General features: G+C 40.5%; 1 protein-coding gene across 2 annotated transcripts in view; it reads left to right on the top strand.

The window, feature by feature from the left end:
- adgrd2 (adhesion G protein-coupled receptor D2) overlaps window positions 1-27070 on the top strand; it is a 452918-nt gene that overhangs the window by 145914 nt on the left and 279934 nt on the right. For both annotated transcript variants that reach the window (XM_039762694.1, XM_039762695.1), the window contains exons 11-16: window positions 7209-7317; window positions 7481-7586; window positions 12293-12348; window positions 15388-15514; window positions 16954-17057; window positions 23498-23600. In XM_039762694.1, the coding sequence (XP_039618628.1) occupies window positions 7209-7317; window positions 7481-7586; window positions 12293-12348; window positions 15388-15514; window positions 16954-17057; window positions 23498-23600 (605 nt within the window). The remainder of the gene's footprint in view (window positions 1-7208; window positions 7318-7480; window positions 7587-12292; window positions 12349-15387; window positions 15515-16953; window positions 17058-23497; window positions 23601-27070) is intronic.

The following is a 27070-nucleotide window of genomic DNA, read 5'->3' as shown; positions in this document are numbered from 1 at the left end:
AGTACACAGTCAGTTATTATCTAACCCATGGGGGTCTGATGGAGCCAATCTCAGCCAACACAGGGCCATATCCCCATGCAGGGTGCCAGCCCACCACAGGGCACACACACAAAGCACAATTTAGAATCGGCCAATGCCCCTAACCTGCATGTCTTTGGACTGTGGGAGGAAAGCCACGCAGACACGGGGAGAACATGCAAACTCCACGCAGGGAGGACCCGGGAAGTGAACCTGGGTCTCCTAACTGTGAGACAATGCCGCTACCCACTGTGCCACCTCATTAAGAAGTACTGCAAGATTTTATTTCTATTGTGGACCAGCGATGTGCCTTTGTGCCGATGTCCGTGTCTTTCTGGCCTGTATATACAGTCGTGCTTGAAAGTTTGTGACCCCTTTAGAATTTTCTATATTTCCGCATAAATATGACCTAAAACATTTAATCAGATTTTCACTCAAGTCCTAAAAGTAGATAAAGAGAAACCAGTTAAACAAATGAGACAAAAATATTATACTTGGTCATTTATTTATTGAGCAAAATGATTGAATATTACATATTTGTGAGTGGCAAAAGTATGTGAACCTCTAGGATGATCAGTTAGTTTGAAGGTGAAATTCGAGTCCGGTGGGATGCCAATCAGGTGTGAGTGGGCACCCTGTGTTATTTAAAGAACAGGATCTATCAAAGTCTGCTCTTCACAACACATGTTTGTGGAAGTGTATCATGGAAAGAACAAAGGAGATTACTGAGGACCTCACAAAAGAGTTGTTGATGCTCATCAGGCTGGAAAAGGTTACAAAACCATCTCTAAAGAGTTTGGACTCCACCAATCCACAGTCAGACAGATTGTGTACAAATGGAGGAAATTCAAGACCATTGTTACCCTCCCCAGGAGTGGTCGACCAACAAAGATCACTCCAAGAACAAGGCGTGTAATAGTCAGCGAGGTCACAAAGGACCCCAGGGTAACTTCTAAGCAACTGAAGGCCTCTCTCACATTGGCTAATGTTCATGTTCATGAGTCCACCATCAGGAGAACACTCAACAACAATGGTGTGCATGGCAGGGTTGCAAGGAGAAAGCCACTGCTCTCCAAAAAAAACATTGCTGCTCGTCTGCAGTTTGCTAAAGATCACGTGGACAAACCAGAAGGCTATTGGAAGAATGTTTTGTGGACGGATGAGACCAAAATAGAACTTTTGGTTTAAATGAAAAGCGTTATGTTTGGAGAAAGGAAAACACTGCATTCCAGCATAAGAACCTTATCCCATCTGTGAAACATGGTGGTGGTAGTATCATGGTTTGGGCCTGTTTTGCTGCATCTGGGCCAGGACGGCTTGCCTTCATTGATGGAACAATGAATTCTGAATTATATCAGAGAATTCTAAAGGAAAATGTCAGGACATCTGTCCATGAACTGAATCTCAAGAGAAGGTGGGTCATGCAGCAAGACAACGACCCTAAGCACACAAGTCGTTCTACCAAAGAATGGTTAAAGAAGAATAAAGTGAATGTTCTGGAATGGCCAAGTCAAAGTCCTGACCTTAATCCAATGGAAATGTTGTGGAAGGACCTGAAGTGAGCAGTTCATGTGAGGAAACCCACCAACATCCCAGAGTTGAAGCTGTTCTGTACGGAGGAATGGGCTCAAATTCCAAGCCAGTGTGTAGGAATGATCAGAAGTTACCAGAAACGTTTAGTTGCAGTTATTGCTGTAAAGGGGTCACACCAGATACTGAAAGCAAAGGTTCACATACTTTTGCCACTCACAAATATGTAATATTCAATCATTTTCCTTAATAAATAAATGACCAAGTATAATATTTTTGTCTCATTTGTTTAACTGGTTTCTCTTTATCTACTTTTAGGACTTGAGTGAAAATCTGATGATGTTTTAGGTCAAATTTATGCAGAAATATAGAAAATTCTAAAGGGTTCACAAACTTTCAAGCATTTTCAAGCATGAATTTCCCCTTGGGATTAATAAAGTATCTATCTATCTATCTATCTATCTATCTATCTATCTATCTATCTATCTATCTATCTATCTATCTATCTATCTATCTATCTATCTATAATATAGTGCCTTTCATATCTATCTATCTATCTATCTATCTATCTATCTATCTATCTATCTATCTATCTATCTATCTATCTATCTATCTATCTATCTATCTATCACAACTGTATGCCCTCAGTAAGAGAATTTAAAGTTAGGTAGTGCCATGCCACCTTCTGTTTTATGTCTTTGTAGAGTCTCCCTTTGAATGTGTGGATGTTTTGAATTCCAAATAAACGAGGCTATGACTGAATCTAATTTCTTAAAAAATGATTTGTTAATGTACGATGAACATTCAAAAAGTTTCCTCACTTTTTTAACTATTTACTAAGAATTTCAAAAACAAATTATATCACTTTTCTATATAGTCACCTTCGTTTGTGATGCAATTTTCCCAGCGTCATACCAACTTTTTAATGCCCAATGACTGCTCCTCCTGCCTTCACCGTTTCCAACGAAAATACAAAAGTGTGGAAATGTTTTGAATGTTCCTCGTATATGGGGATGCATTGAAATAGAAAGAGAAGCTTGGGATGGATGGTCACCTTAATAGTGTTGATTCTCCCTGCTAATGTAAGAAGGAGGGTAGACCATCTATGCACATCTTTTTTAATGTTTTTCCATGCAGACAGCAAAATTTTGTTGAAAAAGACCTTTATATTTGCTAGTGATATTTACTCCTAGATATTTAAACTGATCTGCTAAAATAAATGGGAATGTGTACAGTCCGATATTGTGTGCTAGAGAATTCACTGGAAAGTGCCCACTTTTATTGAAATTGATTTTGAGTATGGATATCATTTGAAAATCTGCCAGTACTTTTAGGACTGCTGGCCACAAATGTAATAAAATAATATCCTGTTTTCTGCAATTTGAGCAGTGACAGGTTAAGCGTCTGGGAAAAATAAGACCCTGGTGAGGACCTAAAACCCCAACGACGCTGTCAGCAGGGAAGGCCTACAAAAAGCATGTACCTAAAATATCTCCAGTAACCCCCCCAGCCCCCAGCCCCCATAGGAGTTTCAACATATTATTGTTGCACAACATTGACTCACAGTGACGACAATTCTAAGGACTCTGAGGGTCCGAGGCAAACAATTTCATGATGCCCTCCAGGAAATCTATCTATCTATTTACCTATTATATAGTGCCTTTCATATCTATCTATCTATCTATCTATCTATCTATCTATCTATCTATCTATCTATTATATAGTGCCTTCCTATCTATCTATCTATCTATCTATCTATCTATCTATCTATCTATCTATCTATCTATCTATCTATCATATAGTGCCTTCCTATCTATCTATCTATCTATCTATCTATCTATCTATCTATCTATCTATCTATCTATCTATCTATCTATCTATCTATCTATCATATAGTGCCTTTCCTATCTACTGTATCTATCTATCTATCTATCTATCTATCTATCTATCTATCTGTCTCTGCTTCAACAACTCTTTGCATAAAGAAGAGCTTCCTACATGTTCCCTTAATCTCTACTGATGTCCTGGGGCCTCATGTATAATGCCGTGCATAGAATTCACACTAAAACATGGCGTACGGACAAAAGCGGAAATGTTCGTACACAGAAAAAAATCCAGATGCATAAATCTGTGCGAACGCTTGATTTAGTGAAAGAGTGTTGGAGAAACTCGAAAGCTCAAGTTCACAAAGTCATGCAGTGCCCAAAATAAAAAAGAAGTTGTCAAAGTCGCCGTGAAAAGGCGAGTCGTAGCCCACAGTCTGAGTGTCATATGAAAGCTTATTAGGGTACAGAGAAAAAAAATAAGGACACAGTGGTGAAAAAGCATGAAATGTCAACTTTAATCTCGAAATTTCCACTTCAATCACGTAGTTTATTTTGTCATTAAAGTAGAGCATCATAAACTTCATCTTTAAATTATTTAATTTACTAGTTTCTCTAATTCCATCATACCTAAAGTAGCACATTAAATGCTTTGTTTTGCATTTGATCTTCTAAAGTGGTGTGAAAAACTATTTGCCCCCCTCCTGATTTCTTATTCTTTTGCATGTTTGTCACACAAAATGTTTCTGATCATCAAACACATTTAACCATTAGTCAAATATAACACAAGTAAACACAAAATGCAGTTTTTAAATGATGGTTTTTATTATTTCGGGAGAAAAAAAATCCAAACCTACATGGCCCTGTGTGAAAAAGTAATTGCCCCCTTGTTCAAAAATCACCTAACTGTGGTGTATCACACTGGAGTTCAATTTCCGTAGCCACCCCCAGGCCTGATTACTGCCACACCTGTTTCAATCAAGAAATCCCTTAAATAGGAGCTGCCTGACACAGAGAAGTAGACCAAAAGCACCTCAAAAGCTAGACATCATGCCAAGATCCAAAGAAATTCAGGAACAAATGAGAACAGAAGTAATTGAGATCTATCAGTCTGGTAAAGGTTATAAAGCCATTTCTAAAGCTTTGGGACTCCAGCGAACCACAGTGAGAGCCATTATCCACAAATGGCAAAACATGGAACAGTGGTGAACCTTCCCAGGAGTGGCCGGCCGACCAAAATTACCTCAAGAGCAGAGGCGACTCATCCGAGAGGTCACAAAAGACCCCAGGACAACGTCTAAAGACCTGCAGGCCTCACTTGCCTTAATTAAGGTCAGTGTTCACGACTCCACCATAAGAAAGAGACTGGGCAAAAACGGCCTGCATGGCAGATTTCAAGATGCAAACCACTGGTAAGCAAAAGAACATTAGGGCTCGTCTCAATTTTGCTAAGAAACATCTCAATGATTGCCAAGACTTTTGGGAAAATACCTTGTGGACTGATGAGACAAAAGTTGAACTTTTGGAAGGCAAATGTCCCGTTACATCTGGCGTAAAAGGAACACAGCATTTCAGAAAAAGAACATCATACCAACAGTAAAATATGGTGGTGGTAGTGTGATGGTCTGGGGTTGTTTTGCTGCTTCAGGACCTGGAAGGCTTGCTGTGATAGATGGAACCATGAATTCTACTGTCAACCAAAAAATCCTGAAGGAGAATGTCCGGCCATCTGTTTGTCAACTCAAGCTGAAGCGATCTTGGGTGCTGCAACAGGACAATGACCCAAAACACACCAGCAAATCCACCTCTGAATGGCTGAAGAAAAACAAAATGAAGACTTTGGAGTGGCCTAGTCAAAGTCCTGACCTGAATCCAATTGAGATGCTATGGCATGACCTGAAAAAGGCGGTTCATGCTAGAAAACCTTAAAATAAATCTGAATTACAACAATTCTGCAAAGATGAGTGGGCCAAAATTCCTCCAGAGCGCAGTAAAAGACTCATTGCAAGTTATCGCAAACGCTTGATTGCAGTTATTGCTGCTAAGGGTGGCCCAACCAGTTATTAGGTTCAGGGGCAATTACTTTTTCACACAGGGCCATGTAGGTTTGGATTTTTTCTCCCTAAATAATAAAAACCATCATTTAAAAACTGCATTTTGTGTTTACTTGTGTTATATTTGACTAATGGTTAAATGTGTTTGATGATCAGAAACATTTTGTGTGACAAACATGCAAAAGAATAAGAAATCAGGAAGGGGGAAAATAGTTTTTCACACCACTGTATATGCTCTATGTGTGTGAATTACTACGTGCTTCTTAAACGGGCTCTCTTTTCTTCCAACAGGACATAGAATCCATTACGTTTGTGATATTACAGCTCTCTGAATAATTAAAATACTGAGATGTATACTTGATATCATTTTCATGATGATAGGACTTGTATTAAACATGGGAACACGGTGGCGCAGTGATAGTGACGAGCTGGCGCCCTGTCCAGTGATTGTTCCTGCCTCCCGCAAGATGCTTGCTGCGCCGTGCGTGACTTTCAATGAAATAATTTATTGCAGCAGTACTGTCTTTTTCAAATATACTAACCCCCAATTCCTGTCCTTACTTTTCTTTCTCCAAGTAACCAATCGCCACACAATCAGCTCTGTAATAGATTTTAAGCCGATTCTTCAAAACTTTTAAGGAACATTGAAATATCTTCATAGTACATGTTTAATTATTCAATCCATCTATTTTCCAGTGTCGCACCAGTCCCAGCAAGAATACAGCGCGAGGCAGGAACAATCAATGAACGGAGCGGCAGCTCCTCGCTAGCACTGTGCCACTGTGTCCTCACATGTTTAATTTTTAACAATATACATTATTTAAATGACGTTAACATTTTATCTGTATAATATAATAAACATATTTTGCTGCATTTCATCTTAAAAATGATATCGTCATCATATGTAAATACGCGCTTTATAAAGTGGCTCAGGTTGTGCAATATTATAACTGTATCCCAGTGAGGATATTATATTATATAACTGTATCCCAGTAACTGTATTACAGTGAGGTGATTGTACTTATAAGTACAAACAGTTCTACAAGGAGCACTTGATGGACTGATTGAGTGCGTTTATAGTTCTTAGGATGAAACTGTTTCTGAACCGCGAGGTCCGTAAAGGGAAAGGCTCTGAAGCGTTTGCTGCATGAGAGCAGTTCAAATAGACTGTGTGCATGGCTGAGGCAGCGTGTGCTGGATTCTGTATCCCGATAATTCTCTTTCCGATCAGCTGCTCAGAGTGGTGAAGTGAGAGTGATATGGAAAAAGATGATCCACTGTGGCAACCCCTAACCGGAGCAGCTTAAAGAAGGAGAAGAAGGCGCAGTGAGAGTAACAACGCTAAAGCAGCTATGGTATTTGGAACAGTTTGACCATTCCGTGGACCTTTATATTGTTACAGGTTAATTACAATCAGATGGCTTAAACTAATGAACAATATTGTAGATGTAAAAAGGAAAGGGAAACCACCCGGGAACAGCAGCACTGCTTTGGGTGGGTGCCAGCAGTTTGCAAAACCGAGAGGAGAACTTGCGTACGCCAGGTTGGAGCTACCGTGAAAATGTGTGTGGCTTTATGCCAAGTGTAGGTTTTATACATTGCGATTTGAGCATGGAAACAGGCTTACGCAACATTTTTGTGCATACGCACCGTTTATACATGAGGACCCTGGAGTGCAGGATTCATCCTTAAGCTGAAAGAATGTTAAACATTTTGATAAATTCCTTTATTAATTGCAGGTCTATAATGTGAATTACTTATAATTCTCTTTTATACCTGGCAGGTAATCAAAAGGTGACTTTCATTAACACGTGGTATGGATCCCTACACCCTTTCTTTGTTAATGGCAGCAGCACCCACAATGATTCCTCAGTGTCCGATGGAAGTCAGAGGTGAGCAGACTAACATCCCATGGAGAGTGCATGTAGGAGTTGTCTTACAATGGCCACGGTTGCCTCTTTCAAGAGTCTTGAAGGAACACAGAGTTGTAGTAATGGTGTGATGAATGTTTTCCAGTGGTTTTAATGGGTGATTTTCACTTTGTTTTCATTTCAGGCTCATAGGCACAATCCTTGGATCTTCAGTTATTTCTACCACAGCGTACAGTGACATCCAAAAGACTAATTTGGCTGTGCATTACAGACTTCAGCATAAAATAGAGGTGGTCTGATTTTTATCTTTCAAATGGTTTTATCGAGTGATATCTATTTAAATGTCAACAAATCTTGTCAAGCTTATTTTTTCAAAGTGCTGTAAGTAATGCAGTATTTCACAACTGGTAGAAATTGTGGAGATTTGAAAAATATGAGAAGGTGATGGCGCAAAAGGAGGCAGCACAAAGCATCCAAAAGAATGTTAATTTTGCAATTACAATTATTCTTTTGAGATTGCATACAGTGCATTTTCAAATGTGATCGAATGGTGGTGAAACCTGGGATGAAATGTTGGGACACTAAGTGGGTGGTCACACTCAAATCTTTTAACAGAAAATAAAATAAATGCTCGATGGCGCTGCAATACAGAACATACTGGAGGTTGCCTTCTCCCTACCAATGGTGTTGCTCGGTTGAGCAGGTCTTTACAGTTTTGTGGAGCTTTTGTTGGCTCAACTCAAACTGAGGCTCCTCCCTCTGAGCATTCTCAGGTTTATAGGACCTGACCCAGAAGAGGCGGAGTCAACTGACCTCAGACAGGTGACCGGGTTAACAACAGCACCCCCTCTTCCTTCAGAGTGTTACTGCATACCTCAGCTGAGCCTGGAATGCAACCTACTGACATGCATTTTGACAGTATGTATGTAGTAGGATGAAATTATTAGCAACCCCCCAGGAAAAATGGAATACTTTCCTAAATTTGTGTCCAATGTTAACAACATTCATGAAACCTTAACAGAGTAAACCATTCATCATTGTAAAGGCTCCCAGTTTGGACTTTGGAAAACTCTCTTAGATTGTTTTATAAAACATGGAAAATCTTGGCAACCACAATTATTAACTGCCGTGTGAATTCCTCAAGAAAAAATAGTAGCATATTGAAATTTTCAGGTCTAATCTCCCCCTAGTGGGCATTTTGGAGAAATGAGTGACTCTGTGGTTTGGAACTCCAAGGTGATAGCATTAAGAGAATAGGTAGGTAGGTAGATAGATATGAGGTGATTTTAGATAGATAGATAGATAGATGGGAAAGGCACTAAATAATAAATAGATAGATAGGAAAGACACTAAATAATAGATAGATAGGAAAGACACTAAATAATAGGTAGATAGATAGATAGATAGATAGATAGATAGATAGATAGTAGGAAAGGCACTAAATAATAAATAGATAGATAGGAAAGGCACTAAATAATAAATAGATAGATAGGAAAGACACTAAATAATAGATAGATAGATAGATAGATAGATAGATAGATAGATAGATAGATAGATAAGATAGATAAGATAGATGACAAAGGCACCACACAACACACACCTTTATTCTTCTGTGATGAAGTGTTTTCTGATTGCTCCCCACTTCTCAACAGTATACAAATAATGTCAACAATGACAGCACAGTCCTTCCACCTTCAGTCTTCCACAAAGGTTTTGTCCTTCTTCTTCCCGACTTTGGCCATTAAATACTGGCAGCTGGCCCCCTAGAAGGACCCCAGGTGTCCAACAACCTTCTTCCGGCCTGGTGTGGTGGAAATTCTGCCAAACAGGACCCAGAAAACATCCAGGCGCCCCCTGGCATCTATACTCCAAACCTGTGGCCCGCTGCAAGCCAAGGGGGTTGCCCTCTATCGGTCTGGGGGAAAAAATGTCCTACAAAAGCTATCTTCCCCAGTCCTTCCATTGGTGGGGTGTCCCAGACAGGTAACTGCTCTGGCTGTCCACCACAATAGATAGATATATAGATAGACAGATAGATATGACAGGCACTATATAACGGATAGAATGATAGATCGATCGATCTTTATTTGTTTACGGGGAAATCTGAATGAGATACAACCTTCCATGGCTGTCCAGTTCTTTAAAATGGACATGGAAAGATGAATTTTCCCTTGGTTAATTAATTGTCTTTGGCAATGCTAGTAATAAATCTTAATAATTCAGTATGGCGCCTAATTTCTTTACCTTACCTTTCTCTCTTGTAGGAAGGGGTCACTTGCCTTTAGACTTATTCTCTAACGCTAAAAGTATTGAGACGCCTGCCTTTACTTTAATGACATCCCATTCTTAATACATGGGCCTGAATTTGGAGTTGGCCTACACTTTGTAGCTCTAACAGCTTCAGCTCTTCTGGGAAGGCTTTCCACGGGGTGTTGGAGTGCGGTTATTGGAATTTGTGACCAGGAGAGCATTTGTGAGGTCAGGCCCTGATGTTGGATGAGAAGGCCTAGCTCGCTCGCAGTCTCCGCTCGAATTCATCCTAAAGGTGTTCTGTCGGGTTGAGGTCAGGCCTCTCTCTGTGCAGGCCACTCAAGTTCTTCCCCACCAAACTCGCTCCTCCATTTCTTTATAGACCTTGCTTTGTGCACTGGTGTGTGCCCAGTCCTGTTGCCATCCCCAAACTGTTCCCACAAAATTGGGAGCCTGAAATTGTCCAAAATGGCTTTGTATGCTGAAGCATTAAGAGTTCCTTTCACTGGAACTAAAAGGCCCACCCCTGAAAAACAACCCCATAATCACCATAATACACCATAATCCCCCCTCCACCAAACTTTCCACTTGGCACAATGCAGTCAGATGAATGCCGTTCTCCAGGCCAGACTCGTCCATCAGATTCCGTGATTTGTCACTGCACTGCTTTAGAGTCCTGTGGTGTGTGGTGGGCTTTACAGCATTGCATCCGATGCTTTGCATTGTACTTGGTGATGTCAGGCTTGGCTGCAGCTGCTTGGCCATGGAGACCCATCCCATGAAGCTCTCTCTCTACACTGCACTGTTCTTGAGCTTTTGGTGGTCTGTAGCTATCGATTCTGAAGAAAGCTGGCGACTTCTGCACACCTCAGCATGCGCTGTGCCCGCTCTGTGATTTTATGTGGCCTACCACTTCATGGTGGAGTTGCCGTTGTTCCCAATTGTTTCCACTTTGTTCTAATACCACTAACAGCCGACCGTGGAATATTTAGTAGCGAGGAAATGTCACGAATGGACTTATTGCACAGGTGGCATCCTATCACGGTGCCACGCTTGAATTCACTGAGCTCCTGAGAGCGGCCCAGTCTGTCACAAATGTTTGAAGAAGCCAGCAGTCTGCATGCCGAGGGGCTCGAGTTTATACATCTGTGGCCATGGAAGTGATTAAGACTCCTGAATTCAATAATTTGGAGTTGGGAGGTCCCAATACATTTGGCAATATCAATTCTATATAAAAAATCCTAAGCCTAAAAGTGCAATGATTTTGTGCAACGATTTTATGTCACTTTTTTGTCAGACTTTAAATCAGGCTTATTGTAAAACCTACATATATATGTTCGGTATCATTCCTTTCAGAATTTATCAAACTTGAATGTGATGTTGTTAGATTTTCAGGTTCTTTTTAAATTATAAACTAAAATATCAAAAACTCATGTACCATGGGCCGAGAATTTGTGCCAAGAGATTTATCCACGCCCAGGGCTGGAAATAAAAGACAAAGAGCAGGACAGGTGCTGTACAGACTTTTAAATGTTCGAAGCACCACACGAGATGCAGATCACATGGCATGGCAGCAGCAGCAAGCCAGCAGCTGATCGAGTAAAGAGGAGCGTAAGAAAAAAAAACGTAGGAGACCACAAGAGGCGTCTCCTTGTGGTGCGTTCAGCCCCCCTCTATACACCGCAAGGGGCAGAGACACGAAGTGGCTGGCACGTAGTGCAAGTCACGGGAGTTGGCGAGCAAAATGAGCAGTGGGTGAACCCCTTAGTAGGGTATATCAAGGTAAACGAAGGCCACTCATTTTAAAAAACAGAATAATACAATTTATTGATAAACACATAGGTACACCCGCCATGATATTTTTTTCACAGAGGAAAAAAAAACATTTCTTCCCCTTGAAAGAAGTCCTCGCCCTGCCCTCTTCATTGATGTGTTTAGTTCGCTTGAAAGTTTACAACCAAACTAAATGGAAACTGAAACAAAGTAACAAAACGTCGGCTGAGTCGGAATAATACAAACGAGTGAAGATTAATTAAATATAATTTTTGAAGTACCATAACTTAACAGGTAGTCACAAGCCCACTGTATGAAATTCATGGTGGAGGGAGGCTATGGCCTGTCTAGACAGCATTGGGCACAGTAACCTTATTAAAAGTTCACCCCATTTCAAACAAGTTAAGCCTGTTCAGGCCCAGCCAGTACTTGGATGGGAGACCAATCAGGAAAAAGCAAGAGTTGCTGCTAGAAGAGGTGTTGGTGAGTCCTGCAGGGGGCGCTCACCCAGTGGTCTGAATGTGGATCCCAGTGCGGTGATGGGGATGCTGTGCTGCTAAAATGACACTGCCCTTCAGATGAGATGTAATGCCAAAGTCCTGCCTTTCTGTGCACCCTGGGCATCCTTCGTAAATAGCAGGGTATATCTCGATGTCCTGGCCTACTATGGTCTAGTCATGCTAGCCCGCTAATCATCCCCTGTCTTTGATTGGCTAACTATCTCTCACCCCTTAACCACCTAACAGCCAATATGTGATGAGTGTACTGGTGCAAAAATGGCTGCCGTCGCATCATCCAGTTGGGTGCTGCCCATTAGTGGTGGTGGTTGAAGTGGCTCCGCACTCACTACATAGTGAGTAAAGCACCATATAAATATAACGAATTATTAATTATTATTATTAAGAGCAGAATTTGATACCCGTTGAATATCTGCAAATCCTCACCTGCTGTCTTCCTGTTTTCTCTCCCAAAGACTATTCCAGGAATTGAGCTGAAGCCATCTTGTACATTCTGGAATTACAGCCTCCGGTTAGTATAATTACTCTTATTATTAAAAACACTAAAACAAATTGTAGGAGGGGTGGAGGGCCTGGTTGTGGGAGGACCGCAGTCACCTGATTTTATTTTTTTGGTAGAAGTAATATGTCACTTGTCACCCTGACTTTCTGCTTCCAAAGCTGCGCAGGCTAACATCAGGTGACGGTGAAGCCTCCATTCGCTTGGAATGAAAAGCGGAGCTGAAGACTCATTCATTGAAATGAAGAAGTTGCTTCATATTTTGTTTTGTGTGACCCCCCCTCCCCAAAAAATGAAAAATAATTGATGTTTAAGCTGAAGGCTATTACTGTATGTCTATAAAAATAATTCAAACTGCTCGTACCAACTCTTCTCTGCATCTCGTCAGGTTTTGTCAATGCCATGTAAATTATAGCCTAAGATGGTATTCATTTTTTATGTGATTGGTTTTGTCATATCTCCTTATGGGGAAACAATGAGTTATCAGGTGCCTTATTTCTAATATTTGCATTTTGACGTATGTCGTGGCTGGGGTTTCAATTCATGTTTGGCATCTCTTGAGTTCATTTCTGATTCTTTTTGTGTTGATTATGTGCACCATTTCTTTTTTTTTTTGTGTTATATTCTGTGTGTTTGTGTGGGTGCTGCCCTAAGAGGCGGGGCCACCTGCCAATCACCACCTGCCCTATAAATCTGAACTTTTCCATGGGTGCCGCTAGGGGGTGCTGTGGGAGGTGCAGAGCCCTACTTTATCCCGGGCCAGTTCTTTGGGAAACTGGAAGTAATTCCGCATACTACATAAAAGAAGCCAACTGCCTCAGTTCCAGTTGGTCAGAGTCGGGGGGGGAAGGTGGACAAAGCTTGTGAGGAGGAGGAGCGGAGGAGGCTGAGAGAAAAGAGAAAGAACAGAAAGTACAGAAGAGTGCAGTATACAGGTGTGCTTGAAGGTTTGTGAACCCTTTAGAATTTTCTATATTTCTGCATAAATATGACCTAAAACATCATCAGATTTTCACTCAAGTCCTCAAAGTAGATAAAGAGAAACCAGTTAAACAAATGAGACAAAAATAATATACTTGGTCATTTATTAAGGAAAATGAATGAATATTACATATTTGTGAGTGGCAAAAGTATGTAAACCTCACGGATGATCAGTTAGTTTGCAGGTGAAATTCGAGTCCAGTGTTTTCAATCAATGGGATGCCAATCAGGTGTGAGTGGGCACCCTGTGTTATTTAAAGAACAGGATCTATCAAAGTCTGCTCTTCACCACACATGTTTGTGGAAGTGTATCATGGCACGAACAAAGGAGATTTCTGAGGACCTCACAAAAAGAGTTGTTGATGCTCATCAGGCAGGAAAAGGTTACAAAACTACAGACAGATTGTGTACAAATGGAGGAAATTCAAGACCATTGTTACCCTCCCCAGCAGTGGTCGACCAACAAAGATCACTCCAAGAGCAAGACGTGTGATAGTCGGCGAGGTCACAAAGGACCCCAGGGTAACTTCTAAGCAACTGAAGGCCTCTCTCACATTGGCTGATGTTCATGTTCATGAGTCCACCATCAGGAGAACACTCAACAACAATGGTGTGCATGGCAGGGTTGCAAGGAGAAAGCCACTGCTCTCCAAAAAAAACATTGCTGCTCATCTGCAGTTTGCTAAAGATCACGTGGACAAACCAGAAGGCTACTGGAAGAATGTTTTGTGGACGGATGAGACCAAAATAGAACTTTTAGGTTTAAATGAAAAGCGTTATGTTTGGAGAAAAGAAAACACTGCAGTCCAGCATAAGAACCTTATCCCATCTGTGAAACATGGTGGTGGTAGTATCACGGTTTGGGCCTGTTTTGCTGTATCTGGGCCAGGACGGCTAGCCTTCATTGATGGAACAATGAATTCTGAATTATATCAGGGAATTCTAAAGGAAAATGTCAGGACATCTGTCCATGAACTGAATCTCAAGAGAAGGTGAGTCATGCAGCAAGACAACGACCCTAAGCACACAAGTCGTTCTACCAAAGAATGGTTAAAGAAGAATAAAGTGAATGTTTTGGAATGGCCAAGTCAAAGTCCAATCGAAATGTTGTGGAAGAACCTGAAGAGAGCAGTTAATGTGAGGAAACCCACCAACATCCCGGAGTTGAAGCTGTTCTGTACGGAGGAATGGACTAAAATACCTCAGCCGGTGTGCAGGAATGATCAAAAGTTACCGGAAACGTTTAGTAAGGGAGGTCACACCAGATACTGAAAGGAAAGTTTCAAACACTTTTGACACTCACAAATATGTAATATTCAATCATTTTCCTCAATAAATAAATGACCAAGTTTAATATTTTTGTCTCATTTGTTTAACTGGTTTCTCTTTATCTACATTTTGGACTTGAGTGAAAATCTGATGATGTTTTAGGTCATATTTATGCAGAAATATAGAAAATTCTAAAGGGTTCACAAACTTTCAAGCACAACTGTATTGAGTGCTTAAGTACTTTGTGCAATGGCAGTGGTCGGAAACGCTTCCCCACAATAAATACTCTTTCTACTTTTCTACTTGTGTCTGAGCCTGTTTGTGTTGTGTGTTTGGGGAGATGGAGCGCTCCCTGTTGTCCACATTGGGTATGACAAACAAAGTTTCTTATTTAATGTGTTTTACCTGTTATCAGGCTAAATCTTGATGTGGGGCAATATAGGAATTATTGCAATTCACTGACCTTCCCTAACATATTTGGGATGAAATCTCAGTAGATTTAATTACTGAAATTCCTCCATCTAAGGGTCACCAACTACGGAGTAATGTAGATGAGTCTCTGAAGACTTTTAAATAGTAGCTGGATAAGGTCTGAGTCTAACATCATTCACCAAAAAATCTGGTCACCTCTCATTCTTTTCATGTTCTGTGCTCTGTGTGGGTGAACCGGTGGACTGTAATCTCATTCAGGGCTGGATGGCTGCAGCTAGAAGAGACACCGGCTCTCCACAAGCCATACTTGGAAAAAGTCACTCAAGAAAATTGACTTTTTAACAATTCTGTATTTTTATTACATTCCAGTCCATATGAGGGAGGCAGCTGGTCTACAGAGGGCTGCTTTGTGACAAGCACTGGTCCAAATTCAACCTCGTGCTTCTGCAATCACACAACAAATTTTGCGGTTCTGCTACAAATCTATGAACTTCAGGTATGAATTTTTTTCCCCTAATTGAAATGTTTTTTTTTTTATTTCTAAATGGGACAGGATAATGGGAGGTTACCATACCATTGCTAAGTCCAAGTGGAGCTGGCTCATCCCAGCAAGTAGAGGGTGCAAGGCAGGAATGATTCTCTGGACAGGGGGCCACATACACACACACAATGGGACTAATTTAGTGTCACCAATCTACCTGCATGTCTTTGGACTATGGGAGGAAACCCACACAGACACGGGGAGAACATGCAAACTCCATTCAGACAGGACCCTGGGCGTGAACCATCATCTCCATACTGTGAGGCAATATCTATCTATCTATCTATCTATCTATCTATCTATCTATCTATCTATCTATCTATCTATCTATCTATCTATCTATCTATCTACCTATTATATAGCGCCTTTCACATCTATCTATCTATAAATTATATAGCGCCTTTCACATCTATCTATCTATAAATTATATAGTGCCTTTCAAATCTATCTCTCTATCTATTATATTGTGCCTTTCATATCTATCTATCTATCTATCTATCTATCTATCTATTATATAGTGCTATCTATCTATCTATCTATCTATCTCTATCTATTATATAGTGCCTTTCACATCTATCTATCTATCTATCTATCTATCTATCTATCTATCTATCTATCTATCTATTATATAATACCTTTAATAACAGGCTAGTTATTCTTTTCATATTCAGTCAGGAAGTGTTTTAGTAGATGAGGGAAAACAAATTACTCTGAAAAGATTTCAGTCACACAAGAGATGAAGAGCAGATCTAAAATCGCATCCACAGGCCTGCATGAGATAAAGAACGATTCAGTGTATGTATACAGAGTGTCATGTATTAAACAGAAATGTTAGAGATGAATACACAATAGGAGGTTTAAAAGTTGAAGTACACCTCATGAGAAGGACCCAGGAGTGAAAGTGGACTCATTACTCGCTGTCTACATCAGCACAGTGTTCTGAAGCCATTAGTAAGGTCTGTCTGTCTATAGTGCCTTTCTTTCTATCTGTCTGTGTCTGATATTCGTCCTTCTCCATAGTTCAGTTCTTCTTCCTCTTCACTGCGCTCTCCTCATGTCCCCCTCTCTTCAGGGTCCCAGGCACGTCTCTTCAATTCTCCACCCTCAGATTGATACCTCGTCCTTTGCAGTTGTTTGTTTCCCATTTCTCACCTAAGCTCGCCACACATAAAGAGTTCATTTAATCACAGTGATGCCTACTTTTACTTTTTATGCTACTGTGTTTCAGTTATTTACTAGCTTTGCATTTCTTTTTCATTTTTCTCTGGTTATTTAATTATTCTAAATGTCTACAGTGTATGCTAAATGTTGTGGAATATTAAATCTTTAAGAAAAAAAAAAACAGAAGCTTACTTTCTAAAATTTGTTTCAGCCTTCTGTTCTTTCTCTCGTAGACAACACCTGCTGAAGACTCCATGCTACGTTTGCTCACCTTTATAGGTTGTGGGGTGTCCTTTTTTTCCCTGATATTAACGTTTATCCTCTTCATTGCTGTTGGGTGAGTCTCTGAGGCTGTTTTAGCTTACAGTTGAAGTTTCATTGTGATATGCAATAAGTAAGGATTATAAAGTCTGACAACGTTAACTATTCATGACCAGTTATTGTACTCACTACATACACTGTAAAAGATTTGGGGCATCAGCCAGTGATCCCCATAAATTGCTGTCAAAATTGCAAAGGTTTGAAAATCAGCAAAATAACAAAGATGTCTTCTCAGATGCGAGTCCATATGTTGACTGACTCCATGTTGCTTTATAAGGCTTCTGGACCCGATGAGGCAGAACTTAATAAGATGGAAAAGGAATGATGTCACAGGTCCTCGACATCTGGAGCTTGGGGTCTCCACATAAAGAAGATAAGCTGTGAATAACAGAGCCCCCTCTCAGCTCGAGGTGGGATTGCAGTCAATATACAAGCCCTATTCACGCGTGTGGGACACCGGCCACTTTAATGTCGTATGCTGCATATAAAAGCCTGCTTACTCTACCGGTCAGAAGTTTTAGAACACTTCAGTTATTCCAGGTTTTCTTCAAATATAATTAGTTGAAATGCAATGGATGACCTAAAATGGTGAAAATGTAAGCAGTTAACTGCCAAAGGTTTAAATTTAAAATTTAGGTTAGCAAAAACTGAAAAAAGGAGATTTCAGAATATCACAAACTAGAGGCTCCACCCGTGCAGTAGTGAAACAGGACAAACTCCCAAAATCAATAAAAAAACATAATAATTTGTATTGAGGAGAATTTATATTGATAGCTTTCGTAGCCGAGGGCCTCTTGATATCCAATATTTCCGGTTTTGCTATCAGGGACGAGAATGTAGCTGTGATCTCTTTGCCAAAAATGTAAAATGTTGGCAAGGAATCTCTGGCTAGGCGGAAGGTAGGTACACCCCGACGTCAAACACTGGCGCTGTATCTGATCGTGTTCAGCTCTGATGGGAGAGCGTCCCTCGCATGGAGAGAAAAGCACATGGCCGTGATATCTCTACCAATCAGCAGCTACTCTCTAAAACATACGTAGCTGTGACCTCGCTCTCGAAAATGTCAAACATTACTCCTTAACAATCTCTAGATGGTAATGTCTGCGGAACAAACAGGTATCGCTACCTGAGCAGAGGCAAAGTGCACGTGACGAGAAGTAGAGCGACTTGAATGGAGGCTGGCGAGTGAATGAGGAAGGCCCTGCCCAGCTCCCCACCTCTGATGTCACGCTTCCCCCTCCCCTCGGCCCGCAGCCTCTCTCTCGGATTAGCGTGAATATATTGCACCGGCAAGCAAACTCTGATGCTTAGCATGATGAGAGAAGTTGCAAAATCAACTGGAATGTTCAAGCAAATTATCCATCCATCCATTATCCAACCCATGATATCCTAACTACAGGGTTACGGGGATCTGCTGGAGCCAATCCCAGCCAACACAGGGCACAAGGCAGGAAACAAACTGCAGGGCACACACCAACCACACACCAACCACACACTAGGGACAATTTAGAATCACCAATGCACCTAACCTGCATGTCTTTGGACTGTGGGAGGAAACTGGAGCGGAAGGAAGGAAGGAAACCCATGCAGACACGGGGAGAACATGCAAACTCCACGCAGGGAGGACCTAGGAAGTGAACCTGGATCTCCTAACTGCGAGGCAGCAGCGCTACCCACTGCGCCACCATGCTGCCCTCAAGCAAATTATATAAAAGAAAAACAGCTAAACCCATTAAGTAGTTTTCTCATTCACTAGCTTAGGTGGATAGATAGATAGAAAAAACACTATATGATAGATAGATAGATAGATAGATAGATAGATAGATAGATAGATAGATAGATAGATAGATAGATAGATAGATAGATAGATTGATAGATAGATAGATAGAAAAAGCACTATATGATAGATAGAAAAAGCATTATATGATAGATAGATAGATAGATAGATAGATAGATAGATAGATAGATAGATAAAAAAAGCATTATATCATAGATAGATAGATAGATAGAAAAAGCACTATATAATTGATAGATAGATGGATAGATAGATACTTTATTAATCCCAACAGGAAATTCACTCCAGCAGCAGAATACTGATAAAGAACAATATTAAATTAAAGAGTGATAACAATGCAGGTATAACAGACAATAACTTTGTATATTGTTAACGTTTGCACTCCCGGGGGGAATTGAAGAGTCGCATAGTGTGGGGTCTCCTCAGTCCGTCAGTGGAGCAGGATGGTGACAGCAGTCTGTCGCTGAAGCTGCTCCTCTGTCTGGAGATGATCCTGTTCAGTGGATGCAGTGGATTCTCCATGATTGACAGGAGTCTGCTCAGCGCCCGTCACTCCCTCCCCACAGATGTCAGACTCTCCAGCTTCGTGCCTACAATAGAGCCTGCTTTCCTCGCCAGTTTGTCCAGGCGTGAGGCGTCCTTCTTCTTTATGCTGCCTCCCCAGCATACCACCGTGTAAGAAGAGGGCGCTCACCACAACCGTCTGATAGTGTGATGAGAGAATTTGCAAAATCAACTGGAATGTTCAAGCAAATTACAGAAAAAAAAAACTGATCTATATCTGGGGGTGGGTGAGTGAAGCGAGGAGGGGGCGGAGCCCCCTAGTAATATAAAAATATAATCATTGTTATCCGGTTTACTCCTCAAAAATCCATCCCCATATCTGAGGATACGAGAAAGTTGAGGGGAGACCACTCCTGATTTTTATCTCCTAGGGATTTTGAGAAAGTTACTCCTGCTTTCATCTTTTCTCAGCTTGATTACTGCAATTTGTAATCTAGGATCAGCAAAACCCTGATAAGGAGGTTACAGTTGGTCTAGAATATTGCTGCCCGTTTTTTGGTCGGGGCAAATAAGTTTGATTCTGTTTCTCCAATTTTACACTGGCTGCTTTTAGTTTTAGAATTGATTTTAAAACTTTGCTGCTGGTTTTTAAATCAATACATGGGTCTGCTCCTGACTATTTATCTGAATTGTGTCTTGCACACCAGCCACCCAGAGAACTTTGATCTACCGGTCAGTTGTCTTTTGTTCCCCCACTCAACCACACATATACTGAAAAAAGTATAACCTCCATTCAACTTAAAATAATTAAGGTAATGATTCACACTTAATATTTTCAATCTGAACCAATATAATTCTTTTTATCTTATTGAACCCACAATTATTATGTTGAGGCAAATCATTTAGTGTGATTGGGTGTAATTCACTTGTTTTATACTGAAGTAAATCTATTTTTTAAGTTGTTACAATTTAAAAAGCTTTATTGGTCATAACCTGTTGTTATGCTATTAGAAATATTATGAACATAACACATTCCAATGCTGTACTTATTTAAAAATCTAGTGCAAATACATAACCATTTTGCAGTGTAAATTTTAAATATACAACAAAAAATTATTAAACGTTTCTACACTTTCTTGACAGTATGTTTTATTACGAGTTCTTATACTTAAAATTAACAGTTGACAAGCAGGGTTACTTACCAGAAATCCTCCGTTATAAAAGTTTGCTGCTGAAAATGACCAGGCCTGTATCGCCACGTCCACTCCACTCGGGAAAGTCTTCTTCTTCTTTGTCAGTTGGAAAGCCAGCATGCCGGAAAGTTTAATCAGAAGAAAATACAAAGGGCCCCTCAAACACAGCACACGAACAACCTAAAATATTAGGTTAACTGAAATAGGATTTTTATGTTGATTCCCTCCATTATAACTTACTTTGGTACAAACATTTTTTTTTACTTTGATTGAGATCTGAAACCACATATTTCAAGCTACAACACTAAATGACTAATCTTAAGTTGCTTGAAAGAGAAAATTTACGTTGAATGAACAACATCAATGTTATACTTTTTTCAGTGCATATACTGAGTGCAAAACTAAGGGAGACAGGGCTTTTGCAGCTGCTGCACCTCATCTGTTGAACTCTTTAGCTCCTTACATTAAGGAGTCACCTTCAGTTGAACTGTTTGTAATGAGATTGAAGACGCATTTCTGTTCTCTAGCTTTCTAGTGATACTGATGGTTCCTTCCTCATACAACAGCACCAACCCCATGTGGATTTGTGTTCTTGGCACTGGGGTCAGCATTTGTAATATTGTCAAAAACAGAAAGTGGGCTGCAACCCGCCTTTTCCTGACAACTTTGACACCTGATCACTTCTTTTTTATTTCGGATAATACGAAAATTTCTGAACTTGAATGTCCGAGTGTCTCCACCATGCCGTTTTGCTCCATCGGTTTCTTTTTGTTGCTTAAACCACTGCTTAAGCCACGGGTGTCAAACTCCAGTCCTGGAGGGCCGCAGTGGCTGCAGTTTTTCATTTTAAGCCTCTTCTTCATTAGTGACCAGTTTTTGCTGCTGATTATCTTCTTTTGTTTTATTTGACGTAACTCAGGCCCCACAGTTGCTTCTTCTTCCTTAATTTAGCAGCCAAAAAATAGTGAGACACAAAACAAGCTGCCACGTGACCAGCTCACCACAGTATCTGAAAATAAAGAAAGGTGAAGGTCTCAGTAAGGTTGATCTCTCAGGTCACCAAATCATTTTGACAGTGTTCTTAGAGAAAACAGAAATGAGAGCAGCAATGAGCCATGGAATGAAATAACGAGTTTAATTAACAGCAAGACTCGACTACTCATTAAGAGATTAGTTGGAGTGAGTTTGGTTCGAGTTTGACATTCCAGTTTAACTGGTCATCTGCCAGCTCGCTTCACATCTCATTTCTGTTTGGCTGCCATTTAATGAAAAAACAAATCAATTCAGAAGACTGAATCCTTTAAAACAGGGCTAATAAAATGAAGGAAAAATGAGTTAATTAGAAGTGAAAACTGGTGACTGATTAGGAAAAGGGTTAGAATGAAAATCTGTGTGGCGCACCATGCCCAGAGTTTGACACCCCTGGCTTAAGTCAACAAATAGTATGTTTTTCCTTGCCTCCACTTCACAAAATCGTTGAAATTCTTCCTTTTTAGAACACTGAATTTAAGGGGCTTTATATAATGATTTGAATATTCAAATATGCAAAATTCTGGGAGGAGTTGGGGTGGGGCTGTAGGCACATGCACATGCATTCAATTTCACATTCATTGGGATTTATTAAAGGGACGTGCGTGAAAACTGACGTTCACACAGTTTTATCCATCTCCATTATTGTTGCGCGCACCTACGCACATTTCCACTTTTGCCCTGTCACAAATGATTTGACAAAAGAGACAAAAAATAAAGGTTTGGGGCAACCACCCGTATATTATTCCCTGGCTGCAAAACGAGAAAATAATCACAAAAGATGTGAATACGTTGGAGTCCAGTATCAAACTGCCTTGCTGGCAAAAAAGATGGCGGTTTTAAGGCAGACCTGAGGAAGTGATATCATCTCTGGGGCCAGAACTATTGCTAACCCTGTGACCGGAAGTGACGTCATCTGGGCAAGGCAGAATTTCCAGTAACTGGTCTGCAAAGGAGTGAGAGACAGTGTTAGTGCACTCTGCCACCCCCTGGTGTGGCATGGAATTACTCTCATTCAGGCCCTTTAACTGCCTCCTGTGTGCACGTGTGCGACATCCCGTACCCCGTGTTTTAGTGTGAGTTCTACGCACGGCTTTATGCATGAGGCCCCTGGATATTTTTGTGCGTGCGCACATTTCCACTTTTGTCTGTACGCCATGTTTTAGTGTGTGTTCTACACATATATTAACACGCCAAGAGACAGAACTGATGTAACTCAGTTCTAAAGCCTGTGGTGGATGGCGGCCGGGACGCCCAAAGAGAAGAAGGATGGGAGAAGGCAGCTACTGTGAGACACTTTCTCCCCCTAAACACCAGATGGTGCAGCATAGTGGTGCCCCAGATTCCCGCAGGGCATCATGGCATTTGTAGTTCGGCATCGCAGCCCAGCTGGGTACCATAGATGCTACCAGGAGACGCTGCAGGAAGATCTGGGGATTTGTATTTCCCATTTAGCCCGGAAGTATTCCCAAGTCATGGGGTCAGAAGCCCCAAAGTACTTCCGAGCTGAAAAAAAACCTCAAGTCCTCCATCTGACCTGGAAGTTCTGGCAAGTCACAGGAATGGAAGACCAGAAGGACTTTCGGGTCAAGGACTATATAAAGGACTACTGAAGACCCAGAAAGTGAATTGGAGTTGGGAGGTAGTAGGACAGAGCTTGCTGGGAGGAGTGGAGGAGAATTGCATTGATTTATTGCTTCTTTATTTGTGTATGGTGGCTGTAGTGCTTAAAGGGCACTTTGAAGAAGAATAAATAAGTAAAAGATCTTCTTCGTGCTTTTACCCTGTGTCTGCTTATCTGTCTGTTGGGTTCACGGGGCAACAGCGCCCTCAAGCGTTCTTACAAGCCATACAACAGTTAGCTAATGTCATTCTTGGTCATAAACTGTATGTAAATTTTGAAATGTGTAAACATGTTCCTTTTATCTTTTTTAGTGTACCAAGTTCAGACAGGACCACCGTTCACAAGAATCTGATTGTAGCTCTGGCGACGGCGGAAATTCTTCTCATGTTCAGTGATCTGGCCAGCAAAAACAAGGTACAAAGCCCCTTATCCTTCAGTTTTCAAAGTGATTTTACCTTAAATATAAGGTGTAGTAAATGAATGGGCGTCATGATTAGGGTCCGGGGAGTTGGCACAGAGAATAACATCTCAGGCAATGATTTCAGGATGTCCATTCAGCAGTGCTTTGCCAGACAAGGAGGTGGGCCTGAATCTCCAGTCTTTTTTTATGTGTCGGCCATTTGCTTCGTGTTCATTTCTGATATATAAGCATAAATAGAAGGACGGCATTGTGGTGCAATAGAAAGACCCCTACACCTTTTATTATATTGCACCCTTATGCTATTTTTTTTTTGCCTCATCAAGCAACACTCTAGAATTTTAGAATTTTTTGACCATGCAATAAAAAATTAAAAAAACTGAAATCTGATGCAAGAATTCAGACCCTTTTGTCTTCAAAGACACCTAGGTTTTATAATAAAGCTCTTAATATTGGTGGGGGTCCCGTCTCATACCCCCATACACAACTCCCCGGGTCAGCTTCAAGTATTCATACCCTCAGCAAACCTCTTTAAGGAGAGGAATCAGGGTTTCTTTATCTCCGAGTCCTTTTCTCTAAATGTTTGCTTCCTTGCAGCTCAGGTCGATCCTGAAAATGTATGCCATCTCTTTGTCATCGCCCATCTTATCTCATTCATTTTTTAATTTTACTTTCTATTCAAACCTGCTTCAGTTCTGCACACACACACACACACACACATCTATGAGATGCTGGTGAAAAGCCATCCAATCGTTCAATTAAGTGGGATTCAGTTCTCCACTCCTCTTCCACCTTAAACTGGGATTCAGTTTCCAAGAAGTGAAATGCTGCTCTAAAAATTTGAATCACCGCTTTATTCAATATCAAACTCTCCATAGGATGTGTACAACCCCTTTAAAATGAGACTTCATGTGTGTAACCCCTGGCCCAGTTTGTAATTTATGCTCTCCTAAAGTGCCTGATTACATTTTGGTTTGTACCCTCCACCTCCATCACCTATCATCTGTCAGGTAGGAGAGAAAGCTTTAAATTCGCCAAAAATTTCAATCTCCGGTTTTCGATGGATTTTGACATTTTAGGGTTCCCTCTTATACCGAAAACATTGGTTTCTTGTTGATGTGTGTGTCACAGTTTCTAGAGCAGGCGTTCTTAACCAGATGTTCATGGACCCCTGATAGGTTTCAGGGGGTCCGTGATGGTCAGATAAAAATGAACATTTATATTCTCTATACAGCCTGGGACTATTGATTTTTCTTGTGTGAACTTTTTCACGTGATTTTTCTCGCGCGTTACGTCTCTCTTCCACCTTAAACTGGGATTCAGTCTCCAAGAAGTGAAATGCTGCTCTAAAAATTTGAATCACCGCTTTATTCAATATCAAACTCTCCACAGGAGGTGTACAACCCCTTTAAAATGAGACTTCATGTGTGTAACCCCTGGCCCAGTTTGTAATTTATGCTCTCCTAAAGTGCCTGATTACTTTTGGCTTTTGCGCCTTCCCCCTCCATCACCTATCGTCTATGGGGGAACGAGAGAAAGCTTTAGATTCATCAAAAATTTCAATCTCCGGTTTTCGATGGATTTTGACGTTTTAGGGTCCCCTGATACTGAAAACATTGATTTCTCAATGATGTGTGTGTCTGTGTGTCACAGTTTTTTGAGGATGATCTAGGAGGTTCTTAACCAGATGTTCATGGACCCCTGATGTCCATGGATGGGTTTCAGGGGATCTGTGAGGGTCAAATGAAAATGAACATTTATATTCTCTATACAGCCCGGTACTATTGAATTTTCTTGTGTGAACTTTCTCACGTGATTTTTCTCGCGCGTTACATCTCTCTTCCACCTTAAACTGGGATTCAGTCTCCAAGAAGTGAAATGCTGCTCAAAATTTGAATCACCGCTTTATTCAATATCAAACTCTCCACAGGAGGTGTACAACCCCTTTAAAATATGACTTCATGTGTGTAGCCCCTGGCCCAGTTTGTAATTTATGCTCTCCTAAAGTGCCTGATTACATTTTGGTTTGTACCTTCCACCTCCATCACCTATCATCTGTCAGGTAGGAGAGAAAGCTTTAGATTCATCAAAAATTTCAATCTCCAGTTTTCGATGGATTTTGACATTTTAGGGTTCCCTGATACCGAAAACATTGATTTCTTGTTGATGTGTGTGTCACAGTTTCTAGAGCGGAGGTTCTTAACCAGATGTTCATGGACCCCTGATGAGTTTCAGAGGGTCCGTGATGGTCAGATAAAAATTAACGTTCATATTCTCTATATAGCCTGGTACTGTTGATTTTTCTCGCGTGAACTTTCTTACGTGATTTTTTTCTTGCGCGTTATTTTTCTCGCAAGTATTTATCTCACCTAAGCCTAAAGCGTGAGTTATATACTTGTGAGAAAAGTAACGTGCACGAAAAATGTCACGCAAGAAAAATCATTTCAAGGCAAACAAGAACAGCCTTCTCATTGAAATAAAGCAGATAACGAGAGAGTAGATGTAGTAGTAGTAGTAATGGTAGTGAAAAACGTACTAGTGGTAGTAGTAGTAGTAGTAGATCTGGTTTAATTTGCACAAGAGGATTGTATTTCATAATTATAATGAGTGGCCGTTACTTTTTGCATAACAAAAGGAGTGGTTACTTCAGATTGTTTACCATATATACTCATGTATAAGCTGGGTCTTGAAACCCAAAAAATCAATAATAAAATCAACCTCGACTTATACGCCCATTCAAAAATACTGTATTTTTTTTTTTTACATCTTCTTACCTCCTCTAATCTCACATCAGTTTCTCAGACACATTGAATTTTTGTTGCAGCATCGCAGTTATCAATTTCTTTCGCCACTTCAATGACGTTTAATTTTAAACCAGCTTCATATTTTCTCCTGATCGAATGCTCCATCGTAAATAAGTGATGCTCTTATGATAAAGATGTATGAGGGTGTGAGATACTAAAAACACAAAACAGTGCAAATGTCGTTTCGGAATAGTTTGCGTATTACCGTGTGGTCATGTAGGCACAATACATGGAAAACAAAAGGGCCGTGTGCTCTGTGGTTACTGTCTCAGGTCAGCATTAACATATCATAATCTCTTGGACAAACAGCGTGAGTTTTCAGCATTCGACTTATACAACCGACATTATAAAATACCAGAAATTATACTGTAAAATCAACTCTCGACTTATCCGCGGGAGTACTTAAACGCGAGTATATGCGGTACTTTAAAGTTTAATACTACTTTGTGTATGTTGTATATGTATGAGACAATCAAATCTCGATAAATAAAGTACATTATATTCATTGAATGCAAAGTTGTGTTTATGTGAATATTTCTGGGGAAGAGGGTCTATGGCTTTCATCAAAAGGGGTCCGTGACTCAAAAAAGGTTAAGAATCACCGGTCTAGAGTTTCTTCACAGTTTCTAGAGCCAAACTGGCTTGACAGAAAAATGCCGAAC

This window comes from Polypterus senegalus, chromosome 9 (assembly GCF_016835505.1).
Source record: "Polypterus senegalus isolate Bchr_013 chromosome 9, ASM1683550v1, whole genome shotgun sequence".
NCBI lineage: Eukaryota > Metazoa > Chordata > Cladistia > Polypteriformes > Polypteridae > Polypterus > Polypterus senegalus.
This window is presented reverse-complemented; position numbering and strand designations above follow the sequence as displayed.